Source organism: Populus nigra, chromosome 11 (genome assembly GCF_951802175.1).
Source record: "Populus nigra chromosome 11, ddPopNigr1.1, whole genome shotgun sequence".
Taxonomy (NCBI): domain Eukaryota; kingdom Viridiplantae; phylum Streptophyta; class Magnoliopsida; order Malpighiales; family Salicaceae; genus Populus; species Populus nigra.
This window is the reverse complement of record NC_084862.1, coordinates 13,325,774-13,341,697: the sequence shown is the minus strand read 5'-3', so window position 1 is coordinate 13,341,697 and position 15,924 is coordinate 13,325,774. Positions and strand designations below refer to the sequence as shown.

General features: G+C 35.7%; 1 protein-coding gene across 1 annotated transcript; it reads right to left on the bottom strand.

Moving 5' to 3' along the window:
- Positions 1-10,510: 10,510 nt before the first annotated feature.
- Positions 10,511-14,601, bottom strand: LOC133667889 (probable terpene synthase 6). Its single transcript, XM_062087586.1, has 7 exons — positions 14,476-14,601; positions 13,911-14,184; positions 13,310-13,682; positions 13,008-13,226; positions 12,659-12,800; positions 12,334-12,579; positions 10,511-10,807 (listed from the first exon to the last, which is right to left on the bottom strand). The coding sequence occupies exons 1-7, from the start codon at positions 14,572-14,574 to the stop codon at positions 10,511-10,513; spliced, it is 1,650 nt and encodes a 549-aa protein (XP_061943570.1). The 5' UTR covers positions 14,575-14,601.
- Positions 14,602-15,924: the final 1,323 nt, after the last annotated feature.

The window sequence follows — 15,924 nt, the reverse complement described above, 5'->3', positions numbered from 1 at the left end:
ATGAAGGTCAAGACAGAACTCGAGAAGCAATGGGATGCTGGCTTTCTAGAAGTAGTTAGGTATCCACAATGGGTATCTAACATTGTTGTGGTACCTAAGAAAGAGGGGAAGATTAGAGTGTGCGTGGATTTTCAGAATTTGAATAAAGCTAGTCCCAAGGATGATTTTCCGCTACCACACATAGATGTTTTAGTGGACAACACTGCCCGGAGTTCCACATATTCCTTTATGGATGGTTTTTCAGGATACAACCAGATAAAAATGGCTCCGGAGGATAAAGCAAAAACAACTTTCGTCACACCTTGGGGAACGTTCTGCTACAAGGTCATGCCATTCGGATTGAAGAATGCAGGAGCAACCTATCAAAGAGCAATGGTGACTTTGTTCCATGACATGATGCACAAGGAAATTGAGGTGTATGTAGACGACATGATTGCCAAGTCTAAAAGGGGGGAGGATCATGTTGAAGTTTTGAGGAAGTTGTTTGAGAGGTTAAGGAAATATGAACTAAGGCTTAATCCTGCAAAATGTTCATTCAGAGTTAAATCGGGCAAGCTGTTAGGATTTGTGGTAAGTGACAGAGGAATAGAGGTGGATCCAGATAAAGTAAGGGCCATCCAAGCCATGTCATCACCCAAGACGGAGAAAGAAGTAAGAGGATTCTTGGGAAGGTTAAACTACATTGCTCGGTTCATAGCTCAGCTAACAACAACGTGTGAACCTATATTCCGACTACTAAGGAAAAATAATCCCGGAACCTAGAATAAGGAGTGTGAGGAGGCATTCAATAAAATTAAGCATTATTTACAAAATCCACCCTTACTGGTTCCTCCGGTATCAGGAAAGCCTTTAGTATTATATCTCACAGTAACTGAAGCAGCCATGAGATGTGTATTAGGACAGCATGATGAAACCGGAAGGAAGGAAAGAGCCATTTATTACTTAAGCAAGAAATTCACTGAATGTGAGTCTAGATACACGGAGATAGAAAGGCTTTGTTGTGCATTGGTGTGGGCAGCAAAGAGGTTGCGACATTATATGTTATACTATACCACTTGGTTAATTTCAAAAGTGGATCCTCTGAGGTATATTTGTAACAAGCCCTTTCTCTCAAGTCGAATTGCAAGGTGACAAGTTTTATTGGCAGAATATGACATAGTATATATGACAAGGAAAGCCGTGAAAGGAAGTGCAATCGCGGACCATCTGGCCGATAATGCTGTTGAAGACTACGAACCTTTGGATTTTGACTTCCCTGATGAAGATATATTATCAATAGAGAAAGAAGAAGAGAAGACAGATTGGTGGACGATGTTTTTTGACGGTGCAGTGAATGTATATGGTAATGGGGCCGGTGCAGTAATAATCTCTCCCGATAAGAAACAGTATCCAGTTTCGGTTAAACTGCATTTCGAGTGCACCAACAATACAGCTGAGTATGAAGCTTGTATCCTCGGTTTAGAAGCAGCATTAGAGTTGAAGATAAAGAAGATAGATGTATATGGAGATTCAATGTTGATTATTTGTCAGGTTAAAGGGGAATGGCAAACCAAGGAGGAAAAGTTGAGGCCGTACCAGGAATACCTATCCACGTTAGCAAAAGAATTTGAAGAAATTAGATTCACCCATCTGGGAAGGGAAGGGAACCATTTTGCGGATGCTTTGGCCACATTAGCTGCTATGACTACCATTGATCTCAAGTGCAAGGTACAACCGGTACATATTGACATTAGAAATGACCCAGCTCACTGTTGTTTAGTTGAAGGAGAGATGGACGGACAACCTTGGTATTATGATATCAAGAACCTTGTGCAAAATCATGAATATCCGGTGGGAGCTTCCAGAACGGATAAGAAAACCTTGAGAAGGTTGGCTATAGAATTCTATTTAGATGGAGAGATTTTGTACAAAAGATCATTTGATGGAACCCTGTTAAGGTGTTTAAATGAGGTAGATGCTAAAAAGGCATTACGGGAGGTCCATGAGGGGATTTGCTCAACCCATGCTAGCGGGCATATGATAGCGAGGAAGATCCAAAGGGCTGGCTATTTTTGGATGACACTAGAGAAAGACTGTATCGATTATGTCAGGAAATGTCATAAATGTCAAGTTTACAGTGACAAGGTCAATATGCCGCCAGCTCCGCTATTTAATCTGATATCTCCTTGGCCGTTTGCAATGTGGGGAATCGACGTGATCGGTCCTGTTAACCCAAAAGCTAGCAATGGTCATAGATTCATCCTCGTAGCTATTGACTACTTCACAAAGTGGGTGGAAGCCAGTTCATATGCCCACGTAACACAGAACGTAGTAAAGAGGTTTATAGAGAAGGATTTGATTTGTCGATATGGTCCTCCGGAAAAGATAGTGACAGATAATGCACAGAATTTTAATGGCAAAATGATAGCAGAGCTGTGTGCCAAATGGAAAATCAAGCATTCGAATTCTTCACCATACCGACCAAAGATGAATGGAGCAGTAGAAGCCGCCAACAAGAACATCAAGAAGATTATTCAGAAAATGGTAGTCACATATAGAGATTGGCATGAGATGCTGTCATTTGCTCTTCTTGCATACCGCACTACAGTCAGGACTTCGACGGGGACTACCCCATATTCTCTGGTGTACGGTATGGAGGCAGTGATGCCTTTGGAAGTGGAAATCCCGTCATTAAGAGTGTTGATAGATTCCGAATTAGAGGAGGCTGAGTGGGCCAAAGTGAGATATGAGCAACTGAACTTGATTAGCGAAAAGAGGATAGCTGCAATATGTCATCACCAACTTTACCAGAAACGAATGGCCAAGGCATATGATAAAAAGGTTAGACCGCGGTTGTTTCAAGAAGGGGATCTAGTATTGAAGAAAATATTGTCGTTACCTGGAGACTATCAAAGCAAATGGGCACCGAATTACGAGGGTCCTTACGTAGTAAAGAAGGCATTCTCAGGAGGAGCACTGAAGTTGGCTAGAATGGATGGAGAAGACCTAGCTCGCCCTGTGAATTCTGACTCTGTAAAAAGATATTATGCTTGATGTAGGCTCCTAAATCAATAAAGAAAAGTTTGGCCATTGACTTCTTTCTCTTTTGCATTGATCTCACAACAATCATTTTTGCATTTATCCCAACAGTGCATGTCTTGTTGTCATCACACCTAAAAAGTTTAGCATCGGCTGAACGAGTTTCTTCTCTATACAAAAGCCTAGACTCGAATCACACCCCTACACTGGGGGCAATAAGAGATGTTTTCGTGAAAAGTTTTACGGTTGTAAAATGTACAAAGGCTTATAGATTTAAAAACCAAGCTAAAGCATTTGACAAAAGCATGACAAAAAGGGCAATAACAAGTCATACATTTTGGGAAAAGGACTACTTGAAGAAAGTCAGAGACAACACGAGAGATGAATCCAGCATACGACTTCAAAAAACAAGCTCATGTTAAGAGGGAGTCTCATGAACTAGAAGAAGAGGATGGGGCCTATGTTTCAAAATCAGGTTCGAATGCATGCATGGCATCTAATCATAAATCATTGCATATATGCTTTCTGAATCATTACAGGAGGAGTTCTTAATACATTCCAGCAAGATTGGAGACGAAGAAAGAATCATAGTGGGCGATAGCAAAGAATCACGGTTTCGAACCATAGTGGATTATGGGACAACAAGAAGAACAAGACAAAGAGAGAAAATGAAAAGTTTTGAACCCTGCCATCAGGAAGAACGACATTGTATTTCAACTTTGAATAAAAGGAATCGCCAGATGGGATTCCTATATTGAAGGAGATCGCCAGAAGGGATCTCGTATTTCGCTATTGGGAGGTCGCCAGATGGGACCTCATATTTCATTTTCCGTTTGAATAAAAGGAATCGCCAGATGGGATTCCAAGATTGAAGGAGATCGCCAGAAGGGATCTCGTGTTTTGCTATTTGATGGTCGCCAGATGGGACCTCGTATTTCGTTTGAATAAAAGGAATCGCCAGATAGGATTCCAAGTTAAAGGAGATCGCCAGAAGGGATCTCGTGTTTCGCTATTTGGGGTCGCCAGATGGGACCTCGTATTTCATGTTGGATAATAAAAGGGGAATCGCCAGATGGGATTCCAAGTTAAAGGAGATCGCCAGAAGGGATCTCGTGTTTCGCTGTTTGGAGGTCGCCAGATGGGACCTCGTACTTCGTTTGAATAAAAGGAATCGCCAGATGGGATTTCAAGTTAAAAGAGATCGCCAGAAGGGATCTCGTGTTTCACTATTTTGAAGGTCACCAGATGGGACCTCGTTTTTTGAATAAAAGGAATCGCCAGATGGGATTCCAAGTTAAAGGAGATTGCCAGAAGGGATCTCGTGTTTCGCTATTTGAGGTCGCCAGATGGGACCTCGTATTACATGTTGGTTAAAAGGAATCGTCAGATGGGATTCCAAGTTGAATAAAGGAGATCGCCAGAAGGGATCTCACATTTCACTATTTGGAGGTCGCTAGATGGGACCCCATTTTTCGTTTGAATAAAAAGGAATCGCTAGATGGGATTCCAAGTTGAAGGAGATCGCCAGAAGGGATCTCGTGTTTCACTATTCGAAGGTCGCCAGATGGGACCTCGTAAAAAGAAAAAAGGAAAAAAAAGAAAAAGGGGAATCGCCAGATGGGATTCCAAGTTGATTAAAGGAGATCGCCAGAAGGGATCTCGTATTTCGATATTCATCCAAGGAGGTCGCCAGAAGGGACCTCATTTTTCAACATTGGTTACAAGGAATCGCCAGATGGGATTCTAAGATTTTTTGTTAAAGGAGATCGCCAGAAGGGATCTCGTATTTTGATATTGGTTAAAGGAGGTTGCCAGATGGGACCTCATATTTCATGTTTGTTAAATGGAATCGCCAGATGGGATTCCAAGTTGAGATTGCTATAAAAAACAAGTATCAGATCAATCAAGCTTCAACCAGATCAGTTCCGAGAGCTCTGTTTTGGGGTTTATCTTTATAAAACTTACTGCGCAAAATCCTTGCTCCGTAAGCATTATAAAGAGGGGGCATCTGTTGTAACCCATTTTTGGGTCCCCCATAAAATATATATATAAAAATATATATATATATATAGCCAAAGGAGGTTAAGAAAAAAAACAGGAAGCAAAAGCGCTCAGAAAATGGTTGGAAAATTGGTAAATGAGGTTAAAAATACAAAGATTGGATTTTTGACAGTATATTCTTGAAGGAGGGGAGCCCTGTTAAGAAGGAAAATTTGAAATTGGAGGAGAAAAGCCCAAATTTGGATGTTTATGGATTTTTAAATGATTTATAGGGGATTTGATTGCAAGAAAAATTGATTTTTAAGTCAATTTAGGCTTTAATTGGAAGAAATTTAAGTTCTGGGGCCAAAATATATTTTTTAGGAATTTATTAGGTCAAATCAGGGGCTTAATTGCATAAATATTGAAGTTTAAGGGCCAATTAGGGACTTAATTGAAGAAATCTGAAACCAGGGACCAAATTGGAAAAGGCGCGCAAGTAGGAGGGTTGGAATTAATTGATTCAGGGGCCTAATTGAAGAAATTGGAAGTTATTTGATCAATTAAGGGCTCAATTGCATAATTCAGAGGCCAAGGACCAAAGTGAAAAACGCGGCCAAATATAGGGACGAGGTTCGATTTCGGCAGGGATGCAATTGAAGGGACAAAAGATGATTGAGGGCTGATTTGGACTTTGGCGCATTCTGGCGCCACATTTAAATGAAACGACGCGTTTTCTCCAAAACGACGCCGTTTCATCCATTCAAAAAAAAAAAAAAAAGAGGGCAGAACGGTGTCGTTTTGAACGACACTGTTCATCTTTCTTCTTCCCCCCGAACAGGCAGCGGGGAAGAAGGAAAAGGGATGCTTTTTTTTTTGAATTTTTGGCCGGCCCCCTCTCTCTCTCGCCTGGAGCCCACCGATCGAACACAATGGCCGACCACCCACCGCGCACCACCCACCGAACCTGGGCAGTCGCGCCCATGGCCGACCAGCCGGCTGCCCCCCCCCCATGTGAGCTGTAAAAAGCTGCCCTTAGCTCTATAAATGGGATCCAAGGACGCTGAACCGAGGGGAGAGAGGGAAGAGACCCGAAGAAAAGGAGGAGAAGGGGGAAAACAGGGAGAAAACAAAAAAAACAGAGATAGAAAAGGAGGAAGAACCGAAAGGAGAGGGAAACCGGACGTTCGGAGCAGCCGCAACGCCGCCTGGAGCCACCGCAGCACCACCAGCGAGGCCGACAGACCGGCGACACACAGCCTCCTCCGCGCCAAGTAATTCTTCTTCCCCTCCGTTGCTGCATCTAGGTGTTGTTTCCTGCATGCAGAACGAATAACGTTCTGCATGCAGGAGGGTGGGGGGAAAATAATTCCCCCCGCCAGCATTGTTGCTGGGCCAGGCTGGTCCTGGCCCAGCCCAATCTTCTGGGCCGGGTTTGGCCCAGAAGAGAGTAATAGTTTTTTGGGCCGAGATCGGCCCAATACATTTTGGGTCGAAATCGGCCCAACACTTGGGGCTGAGACCGGCCCAGCCCAGTTGGTTGGGCCGGCCCAACCCGATTTAATATTATATATTATATATATTATATTTTGTATTATTTATATATATATATATATATGAAAAAAATTTGAGAAAATTCTGCAAAAATTATTAAAAAAATATGTTTCTTTTTCTGTAATTTTATTATTGTATTTTGACCAGCATTGGTTTGTATTTTTATACTGTAAAGATACAAATCCGGTATTAAAATACCCGGTTTTCGTCAAAGCGTCAAAGATTTTCAACAAAAAAATGTCTTTTACTTTCAAAAAATTTCCCAAATATCTTTTAAAATATTTTTGATTTTTCTGCATTTTTTTATCAAAGTGGATTAATATTTGGTTGTGTTTTTATACCGTAAGAATATCAACTCAGTATTAAAATACCCGATTTACGTCAAAACATCAAAAAAATATATACATAATTAAAAAATGTTTTGTTTTAAAATACGGCCTAGTCTCTCCAATATATATATATAAATATTATAACATCATATTTTCATACAACAAAAGAAAATTTCAAAAACAATATATGTATTATGCATGCATTTTGGCTTTAATAACCGGTTTATTCAAGCCATGAGAACTAGGCCAATATTTCAAAAATTCTAAAAAATCTTTTTGTTTTATTTTCAGATTTGGGATTATGAATTTATATATAAAATGTTTTTTTTTCCTGATATTAAAATATGGTTTTTTGTCATAGACATTAGAACGGTTAAGTTTTACCCGATAAGATAAGGACCTCCTTATTGAGGAGGACTTTTCTTGAACCATAGAAGGGCCAATAACTAGAAAACACAACGAGACCTTGAATTTTATCAGACAAAATAAACAATGCAGCTTACCTTAGGTAGGGCGTATTTGGGGTGCTAATACATTCCCTTTACGCAACCAGTCCCCGTGCTCGAGCTCTGAGACCAGTTAGGGTTCCTAGTGACCAAAATACTAGGTGGCGACTCCCACACCATTTTTCATTGATAAGAGACAACGAATTCCTTGTCTCCCTATATTTACCAGATATATATATCCCCCACTACACACACCCCGGAGGGTGGACGATCGCCGCGACGTCGCGCACCCCGCGACATTACTAGTGATGACATTGATAGTAATTTAATTTTGAAGACAAAGTTAGCTAGATAGTTAGAAATAAAAGATTTGGGTTATCTATGATATTTCCTGTGTATTGAGGTAGTCTACTCACCTAGAGGTTACCTTCTTTCTTAGTAGAAATATATTGCACATATTCTTGAGCAGGTTAGACTTACTAATAAAAAGATTGAAGATACTTCTATTAAGGTTAATGCAAGGTTTTTTTTCCTGATGGTTTACCTTTATCAAATTCTACTTTATATCATACTATTATTAAATAATTATTTTTGAAGATATTGATTAATATCTCAAAGGCTATAAGTATGCACTCTACACAAGGCATTTTGAATCCACAAGTTTCAATTTTTTTTGTATTTTCTTTTTTTTTCTTTTTTGTTTATGTGGGGCTTAAAATTGTGTAACAACAATGGTAACAGACCCATTAAAAACTAATCGTCCAGTGAAGATTTTTAAGCTCATTCCATTTTATTAACTTCACACGATAGATTACAAAGAGAGGGAGAGTGATAAAACCAACAATCCTTGTCGCACGTATCCGACATCATGGCGAGCGAGTCCACTCTCAAATCCTAATGTTGGTATCCTGGAAAAATAGGGAAAAATGAGGAGACAAGAATTCCTTGTCTTTTATCTTTGTATAAACATAAAGGGAGTCGCCACCTAATATTTTGGTTACTAGGAACCCTAACTGGTCTCCGAGATCAGGTACGAGGACTGGTTGCGTAAAGGGAAGGTATTAGCACCCCAAATACGCCTTACTAGGTAAGTTGCTTTTTTTTTTAATATTGTCTAATATATTGTAAGGTATTGTCATGCCTTTCTTTTTGTTGGTTTGTTTAAGGTTCGAGAAAAGCTCTCCTCAGTGAGGAGATTCTTATCTTGTAAGGTAAAACCGAACCATTCTAATCATTGTAAAAAAAATATAATTTTTATTTAAAATTAGGAATACGTCTTACGTGTAAGTTCGTAATCCTAGATATTAAAAAGAAAAACAGAATAATTTTTTTTATTTTTTTAAAATATTAGCCTAGTTCTCGTGATTTTAATAAACTGGTTATTACAACTGAAAATGCATGCTAAGACATATATATATTTTTTTGTTGTATGAAACTAACGATAATAAATTTTTTTATTTTTATTTTTGAGAAGTTTGGCTGTATGCAAAAAAAACAAAACATTTTTTTTGTTATATATATATATTTGTGACATTGCTTAGAAAATCAGATATTTTAATATTAAATTTATATTTTTATCATATAAAAATACAAACCATAAAATAAATACACGGAAAAAAAAACATGAACAATTCACATATGTTTGCTACCGCCGCAATGTAATTAAATTTCAAGTGCACAGTGTTTGTGCATTATCTTGCAAAGCTGGAGAAGTTTACCTGGAAGGCAACAACGTGCTTTGGACCTCTATCTTCCCCTTTTCGTTTTCTTTTCCTCTGGTTCTTCCTCTTCTTTTGCTTTTCCTCGCTACTGATATTTGTGTTTTTATTTTTTTGGTCTTCCCAGTTTGTCTGAGCTTGATCCCGGATACTGCAGTTTTGAAAGAGATTCAACAGTCCCTCTCCTCTGTTTCCGTCTCCCTGTGTCTGTCTGCGTCTTCTCTCGTCTCCTTCTGTTTTTTTCTTCTCCCCCTCTAGTGCTTCTCTTTTCTTCTGCTTTTATAGAAGGCTTTGTGCTCGTAATGGCTGGCTTGCTAATAGTCGTGAGACATGCCCCTTAATTGAGACGATTTCTGCCTTTAATGATGAAACGTCTCCAACATTTTTGTTGCTGAAACAGTTGCTGAGGAGAAGACAATGAACAGTTTTCCATGAAACGGTTCTGTTCTCCAATTCAAATGGCCATTATGATTTGGTCCTTGAGGTTTTGCATTTTTATAATCAAATCACTGGATAAATTATAATTGAATTCCTTGATTTTAGCGTCATTTACAAAACACTCTTTGGTTTTGAATTCATGTGATTTAACCCTCAATTGATCAATAAACTTTTAATTTATTCAATTTAGCCCCTGATTTGGTCAGTTGCAGCCCCTCTATTTACGTGCATTTTCCTGTTTGGTCCTTGGTTTTGGATTTTTCAATCAAGTCCCTAATTGGCTATCAAATTTCAATAATTATGAAATTAAGCCCCTGATTTGACCAAATCAACTCTTCAAAATTGTAATTTGACCCTAAAACTTTAATTTCTTCCAAATAAAGCTCAAATTGACTTAAAAATATTTTTTCTTGCAATCAAACTCTCCATAAATTCAATTAAACTTTCAATAAAATTTAATTGAGTCCATAAACATCTAATTTTGAATTTTTCTTCCTCAAAATTGAATTTTCCTTGTCAACGGGACTCTCATCAGTCAAAAATATACTTTCAAATTTCAATTCTTGTATTTTTGAACCTCCTCAACCAATTTCTAGCCATTTTATGAGCATTCCAGCATTCTTTTCTCCCTTTTATTACTTTTTGGATTTCTTCTGAATATTTGTTTTTGATATATTTTTTTTGCATTTTCTCACTTTTGTGTGGGAACCCAAAAATAGGTAACAACAATCCTGTATGAAATAAATACATAAGTAATATAAAAATAATATATAAAATTTAGAATAAATAACTCACAACAAGATTTAACTTTTTTAAAAAATAGAATTCAAACTCAACTTTTAAATTCAATATATATATATGAAGGAAAAAAAAACACACATCTAGTACAACAATCACACACACTTATGGTTTATCTTAGAAATTATAATGTTCACGAGTCACCAGCTCGTTTTATTAATTACAATACATTCGGCAACATTCATAGAGAGTTCCAGCATGAGCTCAAGATAAGAATTCTACCCCATTATTAGCACATAGGCACTTGCTCAACATATAATAAAGTGACATAATCTTTTAAACTTAATGGGATTGTGTAGGCGTCGTCGTCATCCCCATATACAGCATCAGTAACTCGAGCAAGGTTAACAATATGTTGAAGAAGAAGCATTGGAGCATTAGTTGGCCTCATGCAATCTTCATTGATGTCCTTCCATCCATTTGCAACCATCTTTTCTATGTCTTCAATTGCTTTCTTGTCCGAGACATCATATTGTTTCATGTAGCATTCAACACCGGATGCACAGTCTCCCCTCTTTTGTTCATCCTTCAAACAAATATAGGATGTTATATAATGGTTAAAAAATAAACTTAGCATGACAAATTCAAAACACAAAAAAAAGGACAGGAATAGTCATGAGTAGAGCCCTGGTTCAATTTTGCTGATGCAAAAAAATAATTGAAAAATCCAGGAGAAATTATTCAGTATATCATAAGCTGAACTAGTTCACATAAAGATAGAATTTGTGAATACTCTTCAAAATAGATTCTACTAGATTGTTAGCTTGAGCTAAGATACGTACGGATCATATTAAAATTTTGATAACATACAAAAAATATATCTAGATATTGCTAATTTTTTTAGTAATTATTTTTTAAAATCATACATAAGCTTATCTAATGTGACATGATTAATTTGATAACATTGAAATATCTAGGTATTGTAATATTTTTTAGTAATTATTTTTTAAAATCGTACATAAGCTAATCTAATGTGACATGATTAATTTGATGGGTTCAAAGACAATCCAAACAATTAGTAAAAATATAATTTGACTTACGAAAACATAACACAAATTTTTTAAAAAAAAATAGAGTAGCAACATATTGGATCGATCTTGACCAATCCAAGTTAACCAATCAAATCTACGACCCGAATTATGAGACCATGATAACCTTCATATAAAGAAAATCAAAATAAATTATGAAGTTAATTCCCAATCAACCCAGTGTTGAAGAATGGAAAGGAAACAATTAATTAAGAAAAATTAACGTGGGTTAACCAGCCAAACCCGTGACTCGAGTCATGAAATTGTGATAACCTCATAAAAATTAAATAGAAAAAATAACCTGAGTCAACTTGAATTAACATGTCAAATTTAAGACCAAGATCATGGGACCAAGATAACTTCATAGAAAATAAATTGAAATAAATCATTAACAATAAACTAAAAGATGTGGTGCGCTTACTATGCACCACCTTAGAAAACACTAATAATTTCAATCGTATTTTTTTTCCTTTCTAAATATATGTTTCTTTCTCTAATTTTATATTTCAACATTTGATTTATTGAATATTGAGCTTCATAATTTATTATGCCTCATAACTCATGTCATGAGTTTGACGGGTTAATTGAAGTTTTTTTTAATTGATATTGTTTTTCAATTTTATCCTTCAACATAGGATTGGTTAGGGATTAGGCTTCATCAAAAAGATTCCAATTAAAAAAAAACTCGAGTCAACCAAGTTAACTCATCAAACTCTTTTGAAATGAATAGTGTTTAGTGAAGCCCAATCTCTAATGAATCACATGTTAAAGTATAAAATTAAAAAATATATATATATTTAGAAAAAAATATTATTAAAATAAATAAAGTTTTGTGAGATAATGTATAAGTAAAATCACCACTTCTTTAAGTTTATTGTTAATGTTGTTGAACTATACTAGTTAACAGAAAGATAGAATTTGTGAATACTTTTCAAAATAGGTTGTATATTTATATGGTAAATTCGAATTCAATTATCAATATATCTAATAATTTATTTATTTATTAGAGATTTAAATATCATACCTCATGGCCCACTATGTCATTCATTAAACGACCGATCATATTTGCAGCTTTCATAATTTTTGGATTACTTTTTAGCCATTTATACTCCTCTCCTGCAACTTCATCCATTCCAACGAAGGACGCTGCCATAATTACCCCATAACCAGTCGTTTCTAATCCATTGGGCACATACTCATCAAATGGTGGGACATGGCCTACATCTGCCCACTGCGCCTCCACTTGATAGCCTCTCGTCAATTCTTTGAACTAATAGCATACAAATAAAAAAGACTGTATTATGCTAGAAATAGAAAAAGAATGCATGAGCCTGGAGAAATATTCTTACTGCCTCCTTCACGTAATATGAGGCGTAGGATCGTCCTTGCTTTCCCATATCACTCTCAGTTTCATTGAAAAGATTCAGAAGAGCTCTGTAAAGAACTTTCAAGTACTCGGCAGGTAGTTGATCGATGGCATCCATGCAGCATCTGAAATTGAGACAGAAAATTACGTATCAACTTCAATATTTGTGAAAGATTTAGAAGAGATAACTTGTTATGCTACAGTAACTATTATTGTATCATTTCTTTGTTTTGCTGGATTTCCATCCACTAGATGCCCAGCTTAATATAATTCTTTGATATTCATATAAAAGAAGAAGAAGAAGAAAGATTATGAGGTAACAAGAAACAAACCTTTCAATTGCATCACTAAAATGTTGTATTTCTTCAAAAGATGCATATGCATCATATGTATCATCTAGCAGTGATACAATTTTTGTATATTTCGTGACCACCATCCGAGAGATAGCATATTGAGGCTCGAAATGGATTGCATTTGCCCAGAAATAGATCTCTACAATTCTATCTCTTGCATATGGAAACTCCTCAGAAAACTTTAAGTCATTCCACCACCTAAAATGTAAATAGCGACCGAGTAAATAAATTCCAATAGAAACTTAGTCTGATATCTCTTTTGACCTCGAACAAAAAATTACCTCGAGAGAATGGCTAGCTCTTGTCGATGGAGTAACTGAACTCGGTTGAAATCTATCTTGGCAAACTTGAGTAGAGTGTCATTCCGAGACTCCTCTTCTTCGTAGAAAGAGATGTATTTTCTAGCCTCTATTCTTGGTACGCCTTTTTGAAAGGGCCGGATCAAAGCATTCCTAATATGATCTGCTAAGCGTGGGCTTGATTGCATAGCCAAAGACTCCAGGTTTGTCTTTGTGAAAACAAGGGCTTCATCCAGTACCTGTTCTCCATGCACACTTAAAAATGAAGCTTCATACAAGTTCAGGATGCCTTTGACATCGTTGATGATTGTTTTCTTGAACTCTCCATTGTTGTCCTTGAACTTGTCGAACACAACTGATTCATAAAAACACTACAAATTTTAGCCAATTTTCAAAAGATGTTTGTGGATTATGAAAGAGTATTTATTTAGTTTCATGAAAGAATAATTTTACTGCTCTAGTCATTTTTTTAATAATCTTAATTTGACCATAGATTTAGCAGAGTTTAAAGTACTGACCAAGAAATAATTCTTGAGATGTTAATTAAGGTTTGAAAGGCTATAAAGTGGAAGTATGCGCTCACCACAAGGCATTTTGAATCCATGCTGTCTTAATACTCGAAATAGAAGTGACAAAGTGTAGAGATCAAAGTCATGCTTCTCAAGAAGATTAGGAAGGTCATCAAAAATTTCCTTGAGGTTGTTTTCAATCTCTTTGTCAAAATGATATGACACACCAAGCCGACATAACAGATTAATGAATTCAATATGTTCCACTGGGTCCCTTTTGGATGCCATCAGCATGTCCTTCACATTTTCCTTCAACTCTTCTACTTGTCGGCTGTATGACTCGAATTCCTGCAGTGAAATATTCAGTTAATATAAATTGATAGCATTGAGTAATCCTTAACGTGTTTTTCTAGTCTATTGATAATGTTTTTTCTTATAGAGTTTTACTCAATAATTCAAAAAAAATAAAAAAACAATTGTGAAACATCAGATTATAATCTTAGTGCAGAATTAGATGATAGATCCCACTAACATAAAAGCTTATATACAGTTTTTGGAGAGAAAAAAAATTTGTCTTGATACTTAAAATCATTAAAAGAAAAGCTACACTGCTATACACACAGAAGAGAAGTAGTATACCGTTTGTGGGAAGGCAAATGAAGCGAAGCTACAACCCCACAAGCTTGGTGGGAAATCTGCCTTTCGACGAGAATTGTTTTGCTGATTGGTTTTTTCCATTTTCTTGAATGAAATAGAGACTACTACTTTGAGTACTTTGATGCTCGAGTACCTAAATCATCATCAAAGGAAAGCTATTTATAGGGAAATGGCTTGACGTTGTGTGCTATAACTTTTTTTTTTTTATTGAACTCCTTAATAAAAAAAAGATGAACGTGATTTTGATGTTAAACGTGGTAGTATTTTTTTAAAGTGTATTCTTTTTATATATTAAAATAATATTTTTTATGTTTTAAATTTTAATTTGGATATAAATACTTTAAAACAATTCAAAAATATATAAAAAATTAATATAATTTTTTTTTAATTTTAAAAAAAAACTTTAACAAAAAAAAAATTCAACCTCAAATGCAAATACCAATGACGAGTAAACCATTTGTGTCAGGACTTCGAACTTTTTATAATGAGATGGCTTCAAGTGACTGGTGAGAGCATAGTCTTATAATAGACTTGAGTGCATACTATGATGATCACTTAAACTAACTTCGTCGAGGAAAGTTTTGCCTAAAATCTTGGCAATATCGTCACCTATGACGCGAGTAGTTTGACAAGTAGGAGTAAATAAACCCATACATAATAACTTGAAACCAACACGCAGGAGTTAAAAAATACAATTATTTAACAATGCTAATTTGTCTTACCTTCTGCTTTTTGGTTGTTGATTAGATTCCTCATTTAATTAATGTCAGTTTTTTTTTAGTTTGTTTGGCCCTTTTTAGATAACTTTGATGTAAATGTTTGGTTAGGAGCCTTGTTCCCTTTTATATATTTTTGTATTTAAAACTTATTGATTTTTTAGCCTTATATATTTTTTATTTTTTATTTATTTTTATATTCTAATAAAAAAAAGAGTACAATTATATATTTGTAGATGAAAGTCGATGTTATTTAAAAAAAGATTTTCAATTTAAAATATATACTTCTATATTCGGAAATCGAGAGAATACTCATATTACATTGTTAAAGCATTAATGAAATTATATAGACAGTAGATATATGAAAAATAGAGAAAATGATAAATCATTAGATGTAAATATTATTTTTTAAAAAAAAAGTGCAAAAGAGAGGGGGCGAGAGAAGAGGGAATAAGTATGGAAACAAAAATATATAAGTAAAATCACTTTCTCATTTCACCGTAACAACTTTGTTCCGCTTGATAAAACAAATATATGTTATAAATATTTTTTAAGTGTGACTAAAAGAATAATAAATCATTATAAGTACGAAAATATTAATAATAAAACACAGTATGAAAATAAAGAAAAAGAAACACGTATGAAAAGAGAGTAGAACTACAATTATCTACACCACAATGCGTGTACAGTATGCGTTGTCACAGTTAACAGTGCG